We start from the raw sequence: 20,045 nt of genomic DNA, 5'->3' as shown, positions 1-20,045 counted from the left end.
GATTGAACAGTTGCAATGTATCCTAAGGATAACTTCTCCTTGTGTAGTTATTGTTTGGCATGGGGTTCTGTGTACCTGGAGTGAGGATCAGATGCATATAACTTATTCTGCTTAAGGGAGTGGAAAGAAAATTCAAGTTTTGTAGTCTATAGTTGGAAAGTGACGCAAATCCCAGTGAGAATGTGAGGTGAAACTTGGCACTGGATACAAAACAGTCCCTCTTTTCTTGTTTGTATAAAAAGATATTTTAATCAAAGTTCTCAGTTTTAAAAAAGTACCTTTGGTGATCAGTAGTTTTGATATCTAAGATAACACACACTATTATTTGACTGTGTTTTCTATTGGTCAGATCCATATTTTATGGTAGTGGTTTGATTTCTATGTAACTTCTTGTTTTAAAAGCAGAAAGGAGAGCTTTGAACTGGAGGTGTGAAACAAATGAAAGAGGCATGTTTATCAGAATTACTGGCATGTCTATAAAACTGGATAGTGGTAATCCATAATACTTACAGAAATTTTAAGGTCATGATACAGGAATACCTACTGTGCCTATGAAACTATATGCTTTAGAAAATATATACATGTCTGTTTTTAATAGACTGGCCTGATGAAGCTCTTGTAGTCCATCAAATCAGTGATAAAAACATTTTTAAGTGATTATACAGTGTAGTATAGTAACTGCAAGTAACTTCCCATATCCTACCAGTCATGAGAGATACTTAAAAATTGTGGGAAAAAAAATTTATTCTAATACTCTGTGGATCTGGATGAAATCCACAAGACAAAGGAATTTGGACTGAAGGGTAAGTTTTGGTCTATTCTAATCTCATCCCTTGATAACTATCCTGTAAGGAAGAAGAATGATCCACAAATTAAAAATAGGGCTCTGAGAGTTAAAACAAATTAGGTTAAATCTTCATGTGTGTCACAGCCTTGCTGTGTACCTTTGAGTAGTTTGCACTAGTGCCTGTAACTTGGGGAAGTGGAATATTTGCCATTCCCAGCTTGCAGGGATCTTGCAGCAGTACATATGTGAAGGATTGTGAAGGGTTTGTGTATAATTTTTTGCCTACAATACTTGAAAAAACTTCTGTATCTTAGAGTCCAGGGCCCTATTGATGCTAGAATTTAAGAAATTTTTACTGATGCAACGTTTTTTCTGGCCAAATATAGAAAATGATGGGTTTGTCTTTGATTGAAAAGTGCAAGAATACTTGAGCAATCAGCAAAGCCCCTGTAAAGAGAGGAGACCTATATGATATAAGTTACAAAGATTGCCCTTAAAAGTGTAATAAACCCGAGATTGCTTTACTTGATATTCCTAACTCACACTGTCATTTACCAAATTGTTTATACAAAAGGTGCTTATGGCTGTTGGTGTGGGCTCCTGCCATGTAACTGTTACAGAATCCTACATTCAGCCTTGTGCTCTTCATGTTACTTTTAATATAAAGGTTGTGCATTGACTCAGCCTGTAAAAGATGAATAAATTTTTAGTCTTAAGTCACTGTCTGTTCTTAAAAAAACAAAAAAAGTCCAGTTTTGTAACTTTATGGGTTTTTTGAAAAATCCACTATTAGGACAAAAATTGTTCATCTATATTTTTCTTGCTCAAAATAATTTTAATCTCCTCATCTTCTCTTGTAGTAACCTAATGTGGATGCTGGGAATGTAAGGGAAAAGTAATATTTATCCTGGTTTATGAATTGAGTGTCTTTTAGTTTCAGAAACTTCCCAAAGCAGTCTATGTGGGTTTTGAGGTTGTTTTCTGTTTTTGAGACTGCAAGGCAGAAATGTTAGAAAATTCTGATTTAATTTACAAAAATGGATTGGGTTTTTTTTTCTGCTGAGGATTTCATGTAAAGCATGCACCTTCCAGTAAGCTAAATGAGAAATTCTAGCTTATCTTTGTGGACACTTGAATATCCAGATCACTAGGCCAGTCTGTTTTTTAGCATGCTTGTTTGCACATTGTCTTGGCTTCAAGAGAAGACATTTCAGTGCTTGCCCTTGGAATATGGCATAGCCTGGAAAGTAGGGCATTTCTTTTTTTTTTTTTTCCAGAGGTGTGGGTTGCTTGTCTGCCATGTACCCAGGCAGGCTTATCCCTCAGGTTTTTGTTTTCCTTTTTTAATGCAATCTGGACATTTTCTGTTTACCTGCTCTAAAAGAAATAGAATTTCTTGAAAGGCAGTGTAGGTTGGGGGAAGACTGTCAGGACAAGTAGCACTTTGTCAGACACAGATTAAAGCATTTCTGCCATTTTCCAAAGCAGAGAGTCTGAGCAAGATTCCAGATGATCTGCATGTGCTAGTCTGCCTTTATTCTGGCTCTGTATTTTCCTGTTCTGTACCCAAATCTTGGATCATCTTCCCAGGTAGATAAGTGTAAATAGACAATGTGGAAATGTGTGCTGGACTTCTTGGATGGGTCTGGAGGGAAGGGGGCTTTGGGTCATGACCCATGACATTTGCTATGGCTGTTTTTAGCTGTATTTCAGGTAATGGTGTAATTATCATATGTAATTTTGCTATGGAATCTGAAGTGGAAGCATAGTAGATTTTGTTTGGTTTGGTTTTTTTTGTTTGTTTGTTTTTAAAGCCCTCTGTTGAAAGACCATTTTTTTATGCCAAGAATTAATTCATTGCCTGATGATTAATCAGCCTGTTGGAGAGTTTTGCTATCAAGAGTCATGGAAAGTTGGCCCCTCCTAGGAATCTCACAGATAGTTACTGGAGGAAGTCAGGACAACGTTCTCAAGCATTTCTGCCCAGGGAAAGAACAAAATGGGTGTGCAAGTGACTGTGTTGCTGACGTTTACTTACAACAGATGCAACTTTTCAAGTGCTGCCCAAACTATTGAGCACAATGGACAAGTGCTGAAAAATCCATCACTTACCATTACTAGACATTTCTGAATGTGATCCACAAGTAATGGAGCTGAAAGACATAATAGGATTTAGTTTTTACATTGTAGAGTGCCTTTAATGCTACTGCAGTATCAAGAAAAGAAATTACAGGAGGTAGATCTTTGTATCTGTACTTTGACAACTCCTTTTCTCAGAGAGTGTTGTTCAGGTGCTGCCCGTAATCTCTGTTTTACATTAACGCAACAGGAGGTACTGAAATAAATTGGTGTCTGCAGCTTCCTTTGCCACTTCTCAATTCACTTGCATGAGTCGATTTGTTCAGTACAGAAAAGACATGTCCTGTTAATCTGTCCATAAGGTCTGCTCAACTGTGGGATCTCTTTGACCTCTCCATTCTCTTGAAAAAATGAGTTATTTGCCCCCAAAGATTCTGTAATTGAGGCATGGGTAGGAAGCAGTTTGAGAATAAAGAAAAATACATAAAGAGGCTCAAGTGGCTTTGGTATCATTATGCACAAATTATACTTTTGGGGCACAAAAATCTCCACACCAAGTCAGACCACTTAGCTCTGTATTAATTTTCTGTAGTCTGGGTGTAGTCCTGGAATGTGCTGGAGATGTTCTGAGTTATTATTGTGGAAGAGAAAAACAGTTTGATATGAGTGTAGGCCTGGAGGAAGAGGCTAAATGAAGAATGCATTACACCATATATGCACTATGTGGTAATGTCCTCCTGGCACTGGGACAGTCACATGCAGCAGCTTGGGTCTGTGTTTGAACATGGTGATATAGATGCCAGCACAGTTGTATCATGACTTAGTACATGACAGCAACTGAGCTGTGCAACATATTGTGCTGTGAGTTGCAACATGTTCTGCATGCCTACATTTGTTAGGAGAGAGAGAGTGACAACAGGGTGCTATGTTTGGAAACTGAGAGCTAGCCATTTGGGGGGGAATTTCAGGACCAGGACAGTGTGATCATGGAGATCAGGCCCATGCTCTCTTCGCCCTTTGGTCAGCTGCTAGCCATCACAAGGCAATCAGTCTGAGTCCTGCCTGGTCACTTGGAAAGTTGTTATCCCTAATTGCCACCATTCCTTGCCTGTCCAATTCAGGGAAGAACAACTGCCAGCTGTTCAGTTTTGGAGGTGCCATTTGTAAGATCCTCAGTTCATTGTGACAGCATGATAGGTCAATGTGGTGCTCCTTTGTGTCATTCTTTATCAATACAGAGAACAATAATTTGTTTTATCGTAAGTCACAGTAGCTCATCATTGATGGATTTTTGTTGTTATTTGCAGTCCTTCAGTTGCTCTGGGAGATCTCACATGTCTTCAGCAGCACCTGATTGCATTGCTGCTGAAGCAATGTCAACAGGCCAGCATGCAGCTATCTCAAGATTAAACCTGTGAAGATCTGTGGAGTCACTTAGATATCACAGTCACTAAAGATTCTTTGGTGGATTTTTCTGTGCCCTTCCATGGCTCATACAGACATTCATTAAGGTCAACCCGAATCGCACCTGGGGGTCTCTATAATTAGGGCATCATCAGTGGTCTTGTGTGTGTGGATAGTGGTTCTGACTGTTGGAAAGGGAGGTAGATGCTTGTATTGTTCAAGTTGAATGTGTATCTCACCTTCTTCTTGGACTCATGTTATCCCACACGTGCAGGAGTAGATGAGAGCATATACTGGCCTGGTATCCATGGCCTGTGTTGAAGTGAGTGCAGCTGCAAGCACCAGCTGTGCTTCCTTCACTTGCCCCTGAGAACTGTAAAGGCAAATCACAAAGGGTGCTTTGGCCAACAGCTTCACTGTAATCCCCAATAGCTGCTTGTAGTAACTTAGCATTGCATGTATTTGGGAAGGGAACGGTGAAATATTTGGGGCTTTATCTTTTCCGTCCTCTCTCTTCTACTTTTGACTCAAATTCTCAGATCTCTATACTAGTTTTTTGTTACTTGTGTTGCCCAGGTCTGTAGCCTAAGAGTACAGGCATTAACTAGAAACAGAAAAATAAAACCCAGGTGTATCCCAGACCTGTTCTCAGAAGCCACACTCAGACCTGTGGGATCTGAGCTTGGGGAAGGTGTCAGCCACCAAGCTAAGTGACTTCAGTAGATGTGTTCCTAGCTGGTGTGAGGATACTGGGACTTGTTAATTGTGGTGTCATTTCACTAACGGGTTTTGTTGGCTGCCAGACGTTGGACAGTTTGTCTAATGTAGGAATTAGGTTACTTGCAGTTTAACCAGTGGAACATTTGACTATCAAATGGGTGATAGGCTCTGCATGTGGAGTATTAGGTGTTTTGTTAGTTAGCATGCTGGATTCAAGAAGCACTATCCTGCCGTCAGTATCACCCACAAGATGCTTTTATGTGGTAGGAGCGAGGACAGAATGTTTAAGAACTTCTCTTTTTGGCCATGGCTTTTCTGGTTAGATGCTTATATTTATTTTGTTTGATTGGCATTTCTTTAATTTTTTTTTTCTGAAACAGCCATTCTTCTCATTATATTCAAGCAATAACACTTGGGGTTTGGGCTCTTAAAAAAAAATTCTTCACAGTCGCTGTGCTTTCTGATGAGGTACATCTCAGCCTGTCTCTAAAACCAAGTGCAGAAAATGTGCTTTGCCTCATTATCTGAAAGCTAACACAACTGTCTATTTTAGATCTGAATAGCTGAGAATGAATTATCATGAATGCAAGAGAAACTCCCTTTAAGTACGTAATGTTCTTAAAATATGCAAACTTTAAAACATGCATCAAGTCCAAAAACTTAGATTTCACCAGGAAGTGAATAAGCAGGCAATGCAGATTGCAGATTATACATATTCATATACTTCTTTGTCAAGGTATTTTGTACCACACATTTCTGCCAAAGCAGTCCTAGGAACCAAGCAGAGTCTTTGTATAAAATCTTTGCTTTGGAAAGTTTTAATGGTGTTTGCCCATGTAGGATTTGTTGTAATAACCTAATAGCAAAGTGACAAAAACATGAAAAATAGTAGGAAAACCTGAGTCTCAAAAGCTTTGAGGCTTTAGATTAAACATGGGTAGTATGAATGTGTATGGGAGAAAGCAGTTATGTTCACCATTGTCAAATGATATAAAATAGATGAGATAATTATAAACTCTACACAAAGGTGCACTCCTTCAGAGAAGATTACTGACATCTTCTCCAGCCCACTTCCATCAGTGAGATTGCAACGTTATTCCTTAGTAATAAATATATCTTGCAGGTACTGTCAAGAGCCAAAAGACATTGGTTTATTTTTTACAAAATTTTGGCCTATCAAACAAACCAACCCCCTCCCCCCTCCCACCCAAGGACCTAAAGCTCTGTTATGTAATGGCTAAGGGAAGGAAATTAGGAGAGCAAGTCATTCATGTAAAATCTTCAGTGCTCTAGTTTTCAGTTTGACAGAAATATTGTTCCAGGGACAGGTACAGATTTTTTTATTTTATGAGATGGTGAACCTGAAGCAGTTATGTCAATTTGATCCTTTACAGGATCCCAGCTGATCTGGGCATTGCTGGAAGAGCTTTGGCAGAATGACCAGTTTTTCTGGTGTTCTGATAGCGAACATGCATACATTAGTATATGTGCTCCAGGCAGCAAAATTAGAAAGCAGAAAAGAACATGAAATGGATCTAAATGTCTGTGCTGCAGTGTTAGAAAGCAAATAACCGTAATATTCCTAAAATAGCTTGTGAAATTTCAAGTGAAGAGAAGCCATTTAGAGAGGGTAAGAAGGTAAGCATTACTGACGTTTTGTGTCAGATTGTTTGGTAGCAATTGTAAGCTATGCTTTGGCTATAGCAGAGTATCCCTTGGAGATGGTAAAAAATTAGCAAAGAAGGATGTTACTGCAAGTGATGTTGGATGCAGTGATCATGTTAAAAAAACCCCGACCTAACAAACAAACATCCCCAACCCACTCTGCTGGGACAGAAATAGGCAGTTCAGTAAATTGTACAAAACAGAATCTATAGATGCTGACCAGCTGAAGCAAAGCTTCAGGTCTTGGGTCTTGGACCTATGGGAGGGATTGGGTCTTTGTAGTCCACAGCATGGCCTAGGAAGGCTGGCCTCCCTCATATGTTTATTCCATTGGTATTTTTAGGCTCAGTTTTGCTTTCAAAAGGTCCTGTCTCTGGTGGGTAGAATTCTTTTCTCATATACGCTACTACTTTTCATCATATATCCTGAGTAATCCAAGGTTGAGGGCAGCAAGTGCTCCAAACCAAGACTTCCACACATGTACACATCTTCAGCTTGTATGTAGACAAATTCTAACACAAATTAACTTTTTTACCCCGTGGTATTACAGAAGATTAGAAATATTGCTGTAAATTGTATATATTTTTTTTCCTCTTATCTAGATCACTGATTACTTTTAGTCAGATAATGACCAAGTGTACTGGTCACAAGCAATAACAAGGATGAATTTCCAAGGGTAAATAGGCTAAGTAACAGGATGCATATTTAAGATAGAAAAACTCATCAATATCTTCACTTTGTTGCTTTAACAGAGACATTAATCTGAAAGAATAGATGTGGGGAAAAAAGAAGCCTAAAAATCTTGATCAAGCTGCTTGGGTGGGGAAAGATCAGCATTTGATTCCCAATAATGAGCTGTGACAGCCCATTTCACTGTGTTGGGTCATTGGTCTAACATATCAGGCAGGCATTTAATTTTTTTATTTTCAGTGTTTGTAATTACATATAGCATCAATTATTCATAAAAGCTGAAATCTCTTTAGCTGATATAAGTAGGAGAGACTTATTTACATCACTCTCAAGGTTCTATGTTCTGACAGGTTAAATGAACAACTTGCAGAATAACCCCAGTGAGGGAGTTGGTTTCACTGGGGACCCAACTGCACTGCCCCTGTGCAAGCACACGTGGCATGGGGGATAAACAGAAGGAGACAGAGATCTGCACACACCTGCAGGGCTGTGATTTTGTGTCCTGGGATGGCTGCTGTGATGGGAGTGTTGGAATGGAAGGACAGGCAGGAGAGATGAGGGGAGGGTGTTACCCTCTATGCCAGTGACCAGCTGGAGTGCATGGAGCAAGTCTGGGGGTAAAGAGGAGCCAGCTGAGAGCCTGTGGGTCAGGATTAAAGGGAGGGCAGGGAAAGGTGACATTGTAGGGGGGTTTACTGCAGCTGCCAGGCCAGGAAGCACATGAGGTCCTCTATGGGCATTCTCACATTCAGAAGTCCTGGTGTTCATTGGGGACTTCATCCACCCCAATATCTGTTGGAAGGACAACACAACAGAGCATAAACAATCCAGGAGATTCCTGGAATGCATTGATGGTAACTCCTCCAGGAGACAGAGGAGCCAACAAGGAGAGGTTCTGTGCTGGACCTTGCTCTCACCAACAGGTAGGATCTGGTGGGGAATGTGAATCTCCAGGGCAGCCTGGCCTGCAGTGACCATGAAGTGGTGGAGTTTGAGATCCTCAGGGTGGTGATTAGGGTGCACAGCAAGCTCAATACCCTGGAGTTCAACAGAGCAGATTTTGGCCTAATCAGGGATCTGCTTGATAGAATGCCATGGGAGAAAGTCCTGGAGGGAAGAGAAGCCTGAGAAAGGTGATTAATATTCAAGAATTATCTTCTCCAAGGTGAAGAGTGATGCATCCTAGCAAAGAGGAAATCAGGTAAAAATGCTAGGAGGCCTCTGTTGGTGAACAAAGAGCTCCTGGACTCAAACACAGAAAAGAATCCTACAGCAAGTGGAAGCAAGGGGCAGGTAGCCTGAGAGGAATACAGAGAGATTGTCTGAGCAGCCAGGGGTCAGGTTAGGAAAGCTAAAGCCCTGAAAGAATTAAGTCTGGTCAGGGATGTCAAGGGCAACAAGGAAAGCTTCTGTAGATATGCTCATGATAAAAGAAAGACCAGTGGAAAATATGTTTCTTCTCCAGAAGGAAATGGGAGACCTGATTATCTGTATGTGAAGAGGGGCAAGGTATATAACAATTTTTTTGCTTCAATCTTTGCTGCCAAATGCTCCAGCCACAGCACCTAAATTGCAGAAGACTTCAAGTCCCAGAAGGGACTGGGAGAATAAAGAACCATCTGCTGTAGGAGGTCAGGTTCAATATATTCTGAGGAATCTGAATGTGCACAAGTTTATGGGACCTGAGAGATGCATCTATGGACTCCAAGGGAACTGTCCAAGAAGTGGCTAGACCATTATCCATCATATTTGAGAAGTGATGGCAGCCCATGAAGTTTCCACTGACTAGAAAAGGGAAAACATAAGCCCCTGTTCTAAAAATGAAAAAAAAAAAGGAAGACCTGGGGAACTACAGGCTAGTCAGTTGCACCTCAGTGTCTGACAAGATCATGGAGCAGATCCTCCTGGCAACTATGCAAAGGTACATGGAAAGTAAGGAGATGGTTGGTGACAGCCAAATGGCTTCACTAAGAGCAAATCATTCCTGATAAACTTGGTGGCCTTCTACAGCTGGGTTATGGCAGTGGTGGGTATAGAAAGGGCAACTGATGTTATCTACCTTGATTTGTACAAAGCATTTGACCCTGTCCTGCATCACATCCTTGTCTCTAGACTGGAAAGGCGTGGATTTGACTACTCAGCAAATAATGCATGGATGGATAATAATGGCTGGATGCACTCAAACGGTTGTGATCAACATCTTGATGTCCAACAGGAGAGCAGTGAGGGCTGGGGCTCCTCAGGGGTCAGTGCTGGGGTCGGTGCTGTTTGACACCTTTGTCAGTGACAGGGATTGAGCCAACAATCCTGAGCTGTGTGGTGCTGTCCCACTGGAGGGAAGGGATCCACAGGGACCTTCACAGGCTTGAGAGGTGGGTCTGTGAGAACCTCAGAGTTCAACACAGCTGAGTGCAAGGTGCTGCACCTGTGAAGCACAGTCTCAAGGCAATGTGAAGCACAAGTACAGGCTGGGCAGGAAATGGATTGAAGGCAACCCTGAGAAGGAGGACTTGGGATTGTTGGTGGATGAGAAACTCAACATGACCCCACAGTGTATGCTGGCAGCCCAGAAAGCCAACTGCATTTTAGGACTACAACCTCATGTAAATTAAGTTTATTTTGCGTATTTAAAAAGGGGATAGCAAGATATTTTGGTTTCTGTGAATTTTAATCCTTTTATTGATTCATTGATGTCTGCAAAGACAGCAGTAATTATGTATGTATTTGTGTTTGTACAGATAGTTTTAAAATCTGTAGATGTAATTTTTAATTAAAAAATAAATAAGTTTTAGGGCATCCCATGAGAGGAAGCCATTTTTTCTTGTCAACATCTACTTTTCTTGCAACAGCCAAATTATTCTCTATTTCTCTCCCAGTAGCACATAAATGCTACCACTATAGTGTTGTTTCTTCCTCAACTTTGGCTTCTCAGTCAGCCTACAGGATTCTCTGAAAGCCTGCGTTGCCTTCATGCCTCAGTGCCTACATTCTGCTCTGTGTATGAATGCAGGTGTCTGTGTGCACTCTGCCTCCCTGGCTACAGAGCAGTCTTAGCTCCTTAGGGAGCCCTTTCTTCCTCAAAGTGTGTACTTGCAATGCTTTCCAGCAACACACCTTTCTTTGGTTGGAGCCAGATCCCTCTGTGTGCAGATCTTACCCTTTTAGGAACTGTGGGTATTCTTCACTGAGGTTAATCAGAATTTTGGAGTGGGCTTAAGATATTCTTGAGATGTTAAGATTTGTTTATTGGGAAATTTGGTGGCAGTGTTGCTGTCTAACCTGTCAGGTTCTTTGGCTGACTGGCACATACAGGAAACACCTGTGGCTATGATTTACCTTTTCTCTTTGTGTAAAGGCCAAGTCTATGTGCTACTATTTTTCAATTATGTTTTTTATAAAAAAATCTCATCCTCTGAGGCTGACTTATTTTGTGAGGGAAATAATAAAACATACCTCATGTAAATCATCATTAAAATATTACCATTGCTGTTAATTCTCCAGAAATTGAAATGCAAATATTTTGAAAGTAGTGCTCTAACTACTGTACTGCCAGGACTGTTTGTTTGTCATCCAAATAATAGCTGTGTATTTGCTTTGCTCATTCCTTCTTCTCATTCCTCACAGTTGTCATAGCCTTTCACAGAGAAAAGACAAAAACTATTCTCTATAGACCTGCCAACTCCTTTCTTTGTCAGAGTCGTTTCTTCAAACTGTCAGTGAGTTTGTCATGCTTTCCTAGAGATTTTGTGAGGTCTTATCTGTGTGAAGGTACATTAACATAACTGTATTGTCTTGTGTTGGTCTCAGCCTCTGAAACAATCATTCTTCCTGGATTAATCCTGAACTAAAATGGAAGTTTCCTGTGATAAAGGGAAATTAGAGGGGCTCCAAATTACTGTTATTATCCATGACCCAGCCTATCATTGTCCTGGGTAATGAGGAGTTAACTCTCTTTGGGACATAAAAACATGAACCTGACTAAAGCATGTATTTTAGAGAGGCATTCATTTAGGTTTGAGTTTAGTCTTGTTCTGATTAGGTAATTATAATTAATAATCTGTTTGTGAAAGAAAACAAGTTACTATTAATTAGCCTAATATAGGAATGTGATTGGAATAAGCATAATTCAAAATTTTCTGAATGTTGAGACCTTTGAGAAATAGGTAAGCTTGGAACTGAAAAGGTGGAACATCTACTGCCCATGATCCTCATCAGTTAATATTTAGCCTGGGATTTTGACGTATATGATGTAAAGACCATAGGTACATCAGGAATAACTCTACTGAAAACGCTTGAATTAAACAGAATAAAATCAGACAGTGTGTTGAGAGCAGATTTTCAGTCCATTGTTCAAATTTGGACTAGGTTTGACCCACTGACCTCAGTGAGGTCCTTGAGAGTTTTAACATAGTTTTGCCCTCAATAGGATAGAAAAAAAAGTATGATTTGGATATGACATGAATTTCCTAAGCTCACCTGGGGCATTTTCCTTTTGACACAAGGAAGACGCACTACGGTGTGGATATTTCTTTTTGTCTATCCATTAAGCTACATTAGCAGTATTCCTGCTTTGTAAATAGGGATGGGGTTTAGGGGAATGGGCTGCCAAATTTGAAGGTTTTAAACATGCAATAGCTTAGTTTATTTTTGAGGTGTTTTTTTGATTTGTTTTTCTCTTTTTTTAAAGGGGTTTAGTCCTTTGCCATGTGAAGAAATTGCAATGGCTAATTGAAAGTGAGGCTTGTGGAAAGTGTTCTAATTTTTACTAACACTGAAGTTTAATCACTAATCTCCTGCCAGCCCTTATCACTTCGAGCAGGCATTTTGGCTTTGTGTGTTTTTCTCTAAAAGAGTTGCTGTAGAAGAGTTGCTAAACCTCGAGTTGCTGTAAGTGTAGCAGGAGAGTGAGCAGTCTCCTGTTGGCCTCTGTCCCCCAGAGCAGCTGCAGGGAGTGGGGTGTGCTCACCCTGCCTTGGGCACACACAGGAGTGCGTGCCCTCTGCAGCACACCTGGAGATGTGTCTTTGCTGTCGTTTGCAAACCTGCAGGAAGCACCAGATTACAGATCTGGCTGTCAGAGAGTGCTCAGGCATGTCCCTAACAGCCCCTGATATGCAGAGCCCCTTCTTGAATCCCAGTCCCTGGGAAGGCTGCATGTCTAATGTCTGTGATGTGTTTAGCTTCTTATTCTAGGTGACATTCATGGCACAAGAAGCAAAAACATTTAAATTGTGAGTTTGCAAAAGGAGACAGCTCAGGCTCTCAAAACAGGTTAACCATCCAGAGGATGCCCAGGTAGGGATCCTTTCTCAGCATTTTCTTCTTAGTCTTGCTACTCTACAAACCACCCCACAGACTCCCGTTTCCTCCTCAACTCACAGAGTTATGCTGCTCTTGATCATTTACCAATTATTCATGTTTATTTGTATTGCCAAAATATTTTAGAAGTTGTACTTCCATGCAGTTCTCTGAGCAAGGATTTTCAAACATGAATTTCAGTTGCTAACAAGTGACATACTGTGGAATTCTCTCTTATGTCGTGCTAAGAATCAAACTACTGGAATATGTCACATAAGTTTGTGCACTTTCAAATGGTAATTTAATCAAAACTTCATCAGGATACAGACCTCTGTAATTTCTCTCACACACACCCACCCCACCACCTGATAATTTTCCCTTGTGAAGTTTGTAATAGATTTTGGTTGAAACAAAGTAGAACATGAAAAGTCACATTCAATATTAGAGTGACACCATGCTTGTAAACAAGATTCTCTGTGCACAGCTGTATATTATTTGTTGTGATGCAGCATTTTTTCTGATATTGCAAAAAAATATTAAATGTCACTGGACGCGTTCTGAATTTATCTGTATGTTCATTTATGCTTTTTATTGGGAAAAATCCCTAACTTTTACAATGGTGAGGTTTTGGAATCCATGAATTTTGTTCCTTCTGTATTTTGCACAAGTTAGTGGAAATGTGTGTGGCACTGTAAGTTACTGTGGTTTTTTCCTAGCAAGTTGTTTGAATTGAATAATTTCGAACAACCAGCCCTCAGCACAATGTCACTATAACCTTTAAGATTATTGTTGCTGTAGAGTTAAATTCAATAGCCACATAGGAATTGGCTCATACCCATTCCCTTCCCATGTTTACCCCTGCTGGAAAACTGGAGCTGTGAACTGGAGAGCATCAGCAATGTTGCATCTGGCATGTCATTAGGGATGGGGTAACCCTCCCACAAGGCTGCCTGGGTTTCACATTGTAGGGAGCAGTCCTTGGGCAGCCTGCAGAGCACAGTGCCAGCTGCACTCTGCTGTTCCTGCAGACTGGCACTGAGAGTCCTGAGAACCTGCTTGTGGACATGGCTGAGAGGAGAGAGGGGAGCAGAGTGTTGGGAAGCAGCTGAAGCAGCAATGGTTGGGAATCACAGTGCCTAAGCACCATTTCTTTATGTGTGTAGCTTGAGGCTTGAACCTGTGGATTTAAGTACGATATTCCTGTGTCCTGTGAATGGGAATTCAAAGCTGCCCTCATAATTCAACCTGAAAGCAAAGACTCTCTTGGCATCCCTGTCTCTCTGGGTACCACTTCCACCTGAGCTGTGTGAATCAAGACAGTCATCTCAGTCCAAACCTAAGAGTCAGCCTAACTCAGATCTCAGTAAGGATGGTGGCTAAAAATAGATATCCAAAGAAGGTGGTAATCACAGGCAGAATAAATAGTGTTTCTTCCCTGGGAATCTCTCTGCTGTTCCTGATGTTGTGTGGCACCAGGAGGAGCATTTAATATCCCTCATTGAATATTTCTGCCACTTATTTGTCCATTTGTTTCTGAGCCAAGACTTTCTGCTCCTGACATGCTTGAAAGATAATTTAGTATTTGTTTTATGCCTCAAGCAAAATGCATCTTAGACTTTCTTTTGCCCACCTTAATGTGCTTATCCTGCCAGACATTGTAATGACCTGGCTGACCACTCATCTGCTTTGTAGGGAAAACACCTAAACAGCTAAATTCCTGTAGGGCTGATTATTATCTGAGACTTTCTTGTATGCTAATGCTTCCACCTTTCTGGACAACAGAAGTATATTGGGATTTGCTACCAGAAAAATAGGGAGTAGTTCAACTTGCTCCATAGCAAAGAATTGTGGGTTCTGCTTTAAATCTCCCGGTAACACATTTGGATGACCTCCATGAAATCCCAGTCTGGGCAGGAAGGCTTTGTCTGGTTGCTGCTGAAACACTGATTATTCACATAAGCTCAAAAATAATTGCTGATCAAAGTTCTGACATTCTTGCTATTTCTTTTTCTAACAGTAAATAATTTGTAAAATCTGTTGCATAATAAACTAAGCTTCTTGTAGCCAAATAAAAGAGTGAATTTAGAATCATGTAGCTGAAACTGACTTTTTTCTTTGATAATCCCAGTAACTTGTTTCAGATTGTTAGTCTTGTGTCACATGCCTTTTTTTTTTTTTTTTTTTTTTTTTTTTTTTTTTTTTTTAAATAATCTGCTGAGGTAGCTGTCTAGAGGAGTTAAATCTTCATATATACGGAACTGACAGCCAAAGCCCTCCCTGAGTTTGGGGAAAGCTTCTGAATGGGAGCAAAACATTATTTTATGCTTTCTTGTTAGAAATATGTCAGATTCCAGTTTTGTTTTTAATATGAGCTGAGACCTGCTGCAAATTTACTTGCTTGAGGAAACAATTCAGCCATCTGATGGTGACAGTTGTGACTGATATACTGAAATTAATTTGGCCCATAACAGTAGTGACAAAATAAACACTTTTGAGGACTCAAACAGCCCCCGTATCACCAAAAAGCTGTTGCTGTCTGTTTTGTTAAAATGTGTCTGCATTTTTTGTCTTTTTATTTAAAGAAAAGTTGTTAGGGAGAAATAGAATTCATGTTTCAAAATAACTTTGCTGGTTATGTTACCCTTGTGCTCATCTATATATATATGTTGGGGAGTTGTAACAGCTTATTAACCAGAGGTTTCCTTCCTTGTGACTAGCACTCCAAACCTCTGTTAGCTGGGTTTCCCAGTGTAGTTTTTTGCTATTTGGATCTGTCACTCCTGTGTCTGCTTGTACAAACCATCTGTGACTGTGGTTCAGAAATTGTAGCTTTGCTCTGCTTTTTTTGTCCCCAAAGGAATAAGAAGTCAGTTTGCATCTTAGGCTGTTGTTACTGTCTCTTCTGTTTTCTCAGCAATTTTTTTCTCTTGGCTTAGGTGTTCAAGACATGATGCATAACTTCCATGTCAAATTTAGTTGGATAAAATAAAAAAGATTAATATTTTTCATTTTTCAGTTCTGTGTAAACATGAAGAGCAGGGTGCTTTTAAGGTTGAATATTAATAAGCACTGTAAGGGCATACATTTTTAATGTGGCTGCTGCCCACATTTGAAATTAGGTCATTCAGATTTTCCTCTTGCTGTTTATTCCAGCAGTTAATGCATCACATGAAAGTACAGTTCAAGACCAGTGGTTTTTACTAATTAGAAGGCTGAAGGTTGTATTTGGAAGGCAAAACAGAAAACTATTTATCTATTTTATCTCTAGTAACTCTTGAAAAAGCTGGTAAACCTAGAAAAGAAATAGAGGCAAAGCCATGTGTTTTAAGTTATATTTTGCAGTCTCTCCCAGTTGGAAACAAGACAGGAGCCTGATTACAAATGTTTGCAGCATGCAGTTGGAGATGTGCCAGGAGGGCACTATAAAACATTTGCACTGGGGTTTTGGTGGGGGTTGGCATTGTTATTGACTTACCTAAGGAGTTTTAAAGGTTAGTCAAAGCAAAAGTTGATCTTTTAATGGGATTACAAATGAGCCTTTTTCTCTGTAGGGGTTTTAGTGCCAGATTTCCAATAGGTGCATTTTGTGAAAATGAAGTTAATTTTTTTACATACTTTTTTAACATCTGCTTGTATTATTGTTTGCAAGATGCCAGTTTCTGTGTACTCAATAAATAATGGAGATGCAGATCTAAATGTTTCACATCTACTCCAGAACAGCAGTAAGTAACAGTAACTCTTGGCTGAAAATGGTCCGGAAAGCTTTTTAGTTACTATGTACCATCTCTTGCAAAGCTACTTAAAAGTTAAAGTGTATATGAATGGGTTCTATAAAGATACAAAAATAATGCTTATCTGGTGTTTGTAGTTGTCGCACTTGGACTGAAGTATAACATTGTTACATTTAAAGCAAGTTAGACTACTACAAAAATAATCAAAATGTTGTCTTTTCTTTCAGCTCCAGCGGTAAACCGATTCACCAGACGTGCATCAGGTAAGCTGAATAAAGTTTCATTTGTCTACATAATAGTTGAAACATTATGCTGACAGTGATTGTCATGTAAAATATAATATGACATCAACCAAAGTTTTTTAAAGATGTAAGACTTGGGCTAACCTCTAATTTGTTACCTGCTTTACTGAAAAATGTAGCCAAGGTTTCAGGTCATGGAACTTGCATGAATCTTCCTTGTTGCTGTGGAATTTACTAAAAACCTAAGCTTCCCCCCCCCCCCCCCCCCTTTAAAGAAAATAATTTCAGTTCTAGCAGACCTGAAGGTTGAAAGCAAGAACTGAATGTAATCTAAATGTAAGCAGAATTACCTTGCTTACTTCACAGACAACCTGAAACTGCAGTTTTGTGATCAGCTATGCATGAGGAAATGTACAAATGTGTTGGAAATCTCACTGTTTTCCAAACCAGGCTGGTTTGCGTGCATGGTGTGTTGTGCTGTGCAGAGCTGGCAGATCAGGTCTGGAACCACCATTCTCATGGTGGGGGTGAGTTGTGTTGGGTGTGCACCTGCCTTGCCTGGTGCTGGTTTGTGTATTCTTCAAGTTAACTTGGTCCTTGCTGGCTCAGAGGACCCTTTACTTTATTTCCATTACACGTAACAGATCCCTGCAAATTATGGATCATTAAAAGTTAATATTCTTGGCCTTTCCTCATTGTTCTGCCGTGTCATGTCCTTTAGGCTTAAATTTTGAGGGCTTTTTTCTTCTGAATTTTGAGGCCTAGGATCTGGATCTTATTTGTTTGAAGTACTATGAAACTGAAAATGTGGCATAAAAGTCACCATGAAATGTAATGAGACTCATGGCTGACTCATAAGAGTCAGGAGAGCAGGAGATGTGAACTATTCCTAGTCATTTCAGTATGCCATGTTTAACATCCAAGTATAAAATGCTCTTTGTTTTCAATTTTGGGTCATTTTTAATAAATGTATTTCATAATGCAGTAAGTCTATCCAGACTTCTATTTTTGCTAGTTGCAACCCCAGTTAGGCAGTCCCTTGTCAATGTAAAAATGCTAGTGAAAATCCTCAGGATTACTGAGGAACTGTAGAGAAAAAGGAGGTTTGCAGGATTGGTGCATAGCCTATCACAGAATCACACAGTGGTTTGAGTTGGAAGGAACTTTAAAGATCACACAGTTCCATCCTCGGCCATGGACAGGGACACCTTCCACTGTCCCAGATTGGTCAGAGCCCTGTCCATCCTGGCCTTGGACACTTCCAGGGGTGGGGCATTTCAGCTGGTTTGGGCAACCTGTGCTGGAGACTGACCACCTTCACATATGCAGCATATGTACATATGTGCTGTGTGCTACATATGTCGTGCAAAGTAAGAAAATGTAATTAATTCCAAGTATGCTTTAAGTAATGATAATACTTCATGAGGTACTGTAGCTTGAAATGAAAGGAATGATTTGTTAACTAGTGCTCAGTAACAGTGAGCAGGGCTCTATGCAAATCACATTTCATGTTTTAAGAAGAGTTCTTCTGTGACTGATTGATAGCTGACATTAATGAATGCAGTCCTTCTTACAGATGTGTGATAAGCTTTTGCATTCAGAGAGTTTGATTGTTTGAAAAGCTAATACTTGCACACAAAAAGCCCCCAATCAGTTATTCTTAATGTTTCTTTAATATTAAATTAGCATTTATTTTTAAAAGGAAACAAAAAACATGTTATAAGTTTGAAATTTTTATGCAATTATTGGAGAAATAATTTCTGTGGGGAATTAATATTTCATGTATTTTGGTCTTGTTGTGGAGTGATAGAATAGTTATCTTATTCAGAATAATGAGTCAGGTGGTGTAGTAAATCAGATGTAAATCATGTGAATACATTTCAAGCTAGAACAAGGTAATGCTGCAGTCCACTCTGTGTGCTATTTTATTAAGTTAGTGGTAGTTTTAATAGTTAAAATAACTATTTTTCAAACAAGAAAGCCTGTGAAAGGTGATAGTTCTTACTTTTCTTCTTAAATTATAAATGACTGTCCGAGAAGTACAGTACATTTAAGAAACTTGATCAATAAAATATAAAATTAAAAACAGAAATCAGACTATGCTGATAGTAGAAACATTTCACAGGGATGTTTGCAGTCATAACCATATTTTTAAATACCTTTATTAATTGAACAGTTGTCTGTGTAGATTATGGCAATCAAGATACTTTGCAAGGGGAAAAGCTAAATAGTAGCTGGTGGGGTTTTGTTTGTTATTTTTAATGGTCGGTAGCTTAATGGCCTTCTATAGTCAAAGCTGATTCTCATGTTTAGGAAATGCTGTATGTATTATATAGGCAGACCAAATGAAATGTGGGATTTTTTCCTCAAATATGAGTTTCTTTTAATTTTGGCTAAGAGTTATTTTAAAATTTGAAATGTGCAAGATTGTTGATTCATGATTGCTTTTGAAGATTTTCTTTCTGGTGAATATTTCTCCAAGCTAGTGGTGAATATTAGGAGAGTTAGCTGTAGAATGTGGTTTCATGTTGCATCTGATTAATGATACTGCAGATTGATTCTGGGAGTGTGTGACTTCAGGATCACTTTTTGTCATGCTTCTGCCCATAGATTTCCTCTACTTCTCTTGCACAGACCTAGGAGTTGTGCTGCCTGAGGGTGGATTGATTTAAATAAAACAGAAATACATGAGGTTCTGGTGCATTGATTTACATTGGGTTTCCAACATTTCCTCACAGAGAACAATAATTCTCTACAGTTTGATGTATTTTGATGTTTCTGTTACTCTTTGGGTAATGCCTAGTATTTTACTTGGTTGCATAAGATATGGTTATTTTTCCTAACTGAGCTAGAAATTAGGCACCCAGAGTTTAATTGCTGAAGCACCTACTGAAAATAATACAGCACAGCATTTATTATTTAACAGCTGTTCCTGTTAACATGCTGAGAATGTATTAATGAACTGTCATTGGTATGTAGAGGAAAAAAGCAGAAGTAAGCTAGGATAAATTAGCTGTTCTAGAATTCCAGTTCTTAAAATTTATTGAGCTACCCAATTAGGTATCTCTGATGTGTGTTTATTCATATGTATGTATATGTTTGCAGTGTGGGCTCTATATATAAAATACAGTTATAGTGCTGGTGACAACTACTCACAGGCTAGTTAATAATGCACTCCATTGTTCTAGGCTATGCACAAAGAATAATAGATATTGCACTCTTAAAAAGAGGAGTTTAGTGAGGAGATTAAAAATACTTTATAGAGCTAGAATGAACAATGAGACAGCTGCAAGTAGTTAATCCTTAATTTTTCTTTTCAAATCTGGTGGCACTAAGATGAAGAGAAAGGAAAACAACTGTTGAGGCAATCAAGAGATTTGGGTGTGGAAAAAAGGGGAGCACGAAGGGCACCCTGTCATCCTTCACATA

The 20,045-nt window shown here is 39.4% G+C and overlaps 1 protein-coding gene across 1 annotated transcript in view; it reads left to right on the top strand.

Annotated features, from left to right (window-relative positions):
- The window catches only part of PRKAR2B (protein kinase cAMP-dependent type II regulatory subunit beta), a 74,793-nt gene that overhangs the window by 13,398 nt on the left and 41,350 nt on the right, over positions 1-20,045 (top strand). The window contains exon 2 of the mRNA XM_083859167.1: positions 16,602-16,637. Coding sequence (XP_083715293.1) covers positions 16,602-16,637 — 36 coding nt within the window. The remainder of the gene's footprint in view (positions 1-16,601; positions 16,638-20,045) is intronic.

Source organism: Zosterops lateralis, assembly GCF_965231275.1.
Source record: "Zosterops lateralis genome assembly, chromosome: 4".
NCBI lineage: Eukaryota > Metazoa > Chordata > Aves > Passeriformes > Zosteropidae > Zosterops > Zosterops lateralis.
The sequence above is the reverse complement of the archived record's forward strand: the minus strand, read 5'-3'. Positions and strand labels throughout refer to the sequence as shown.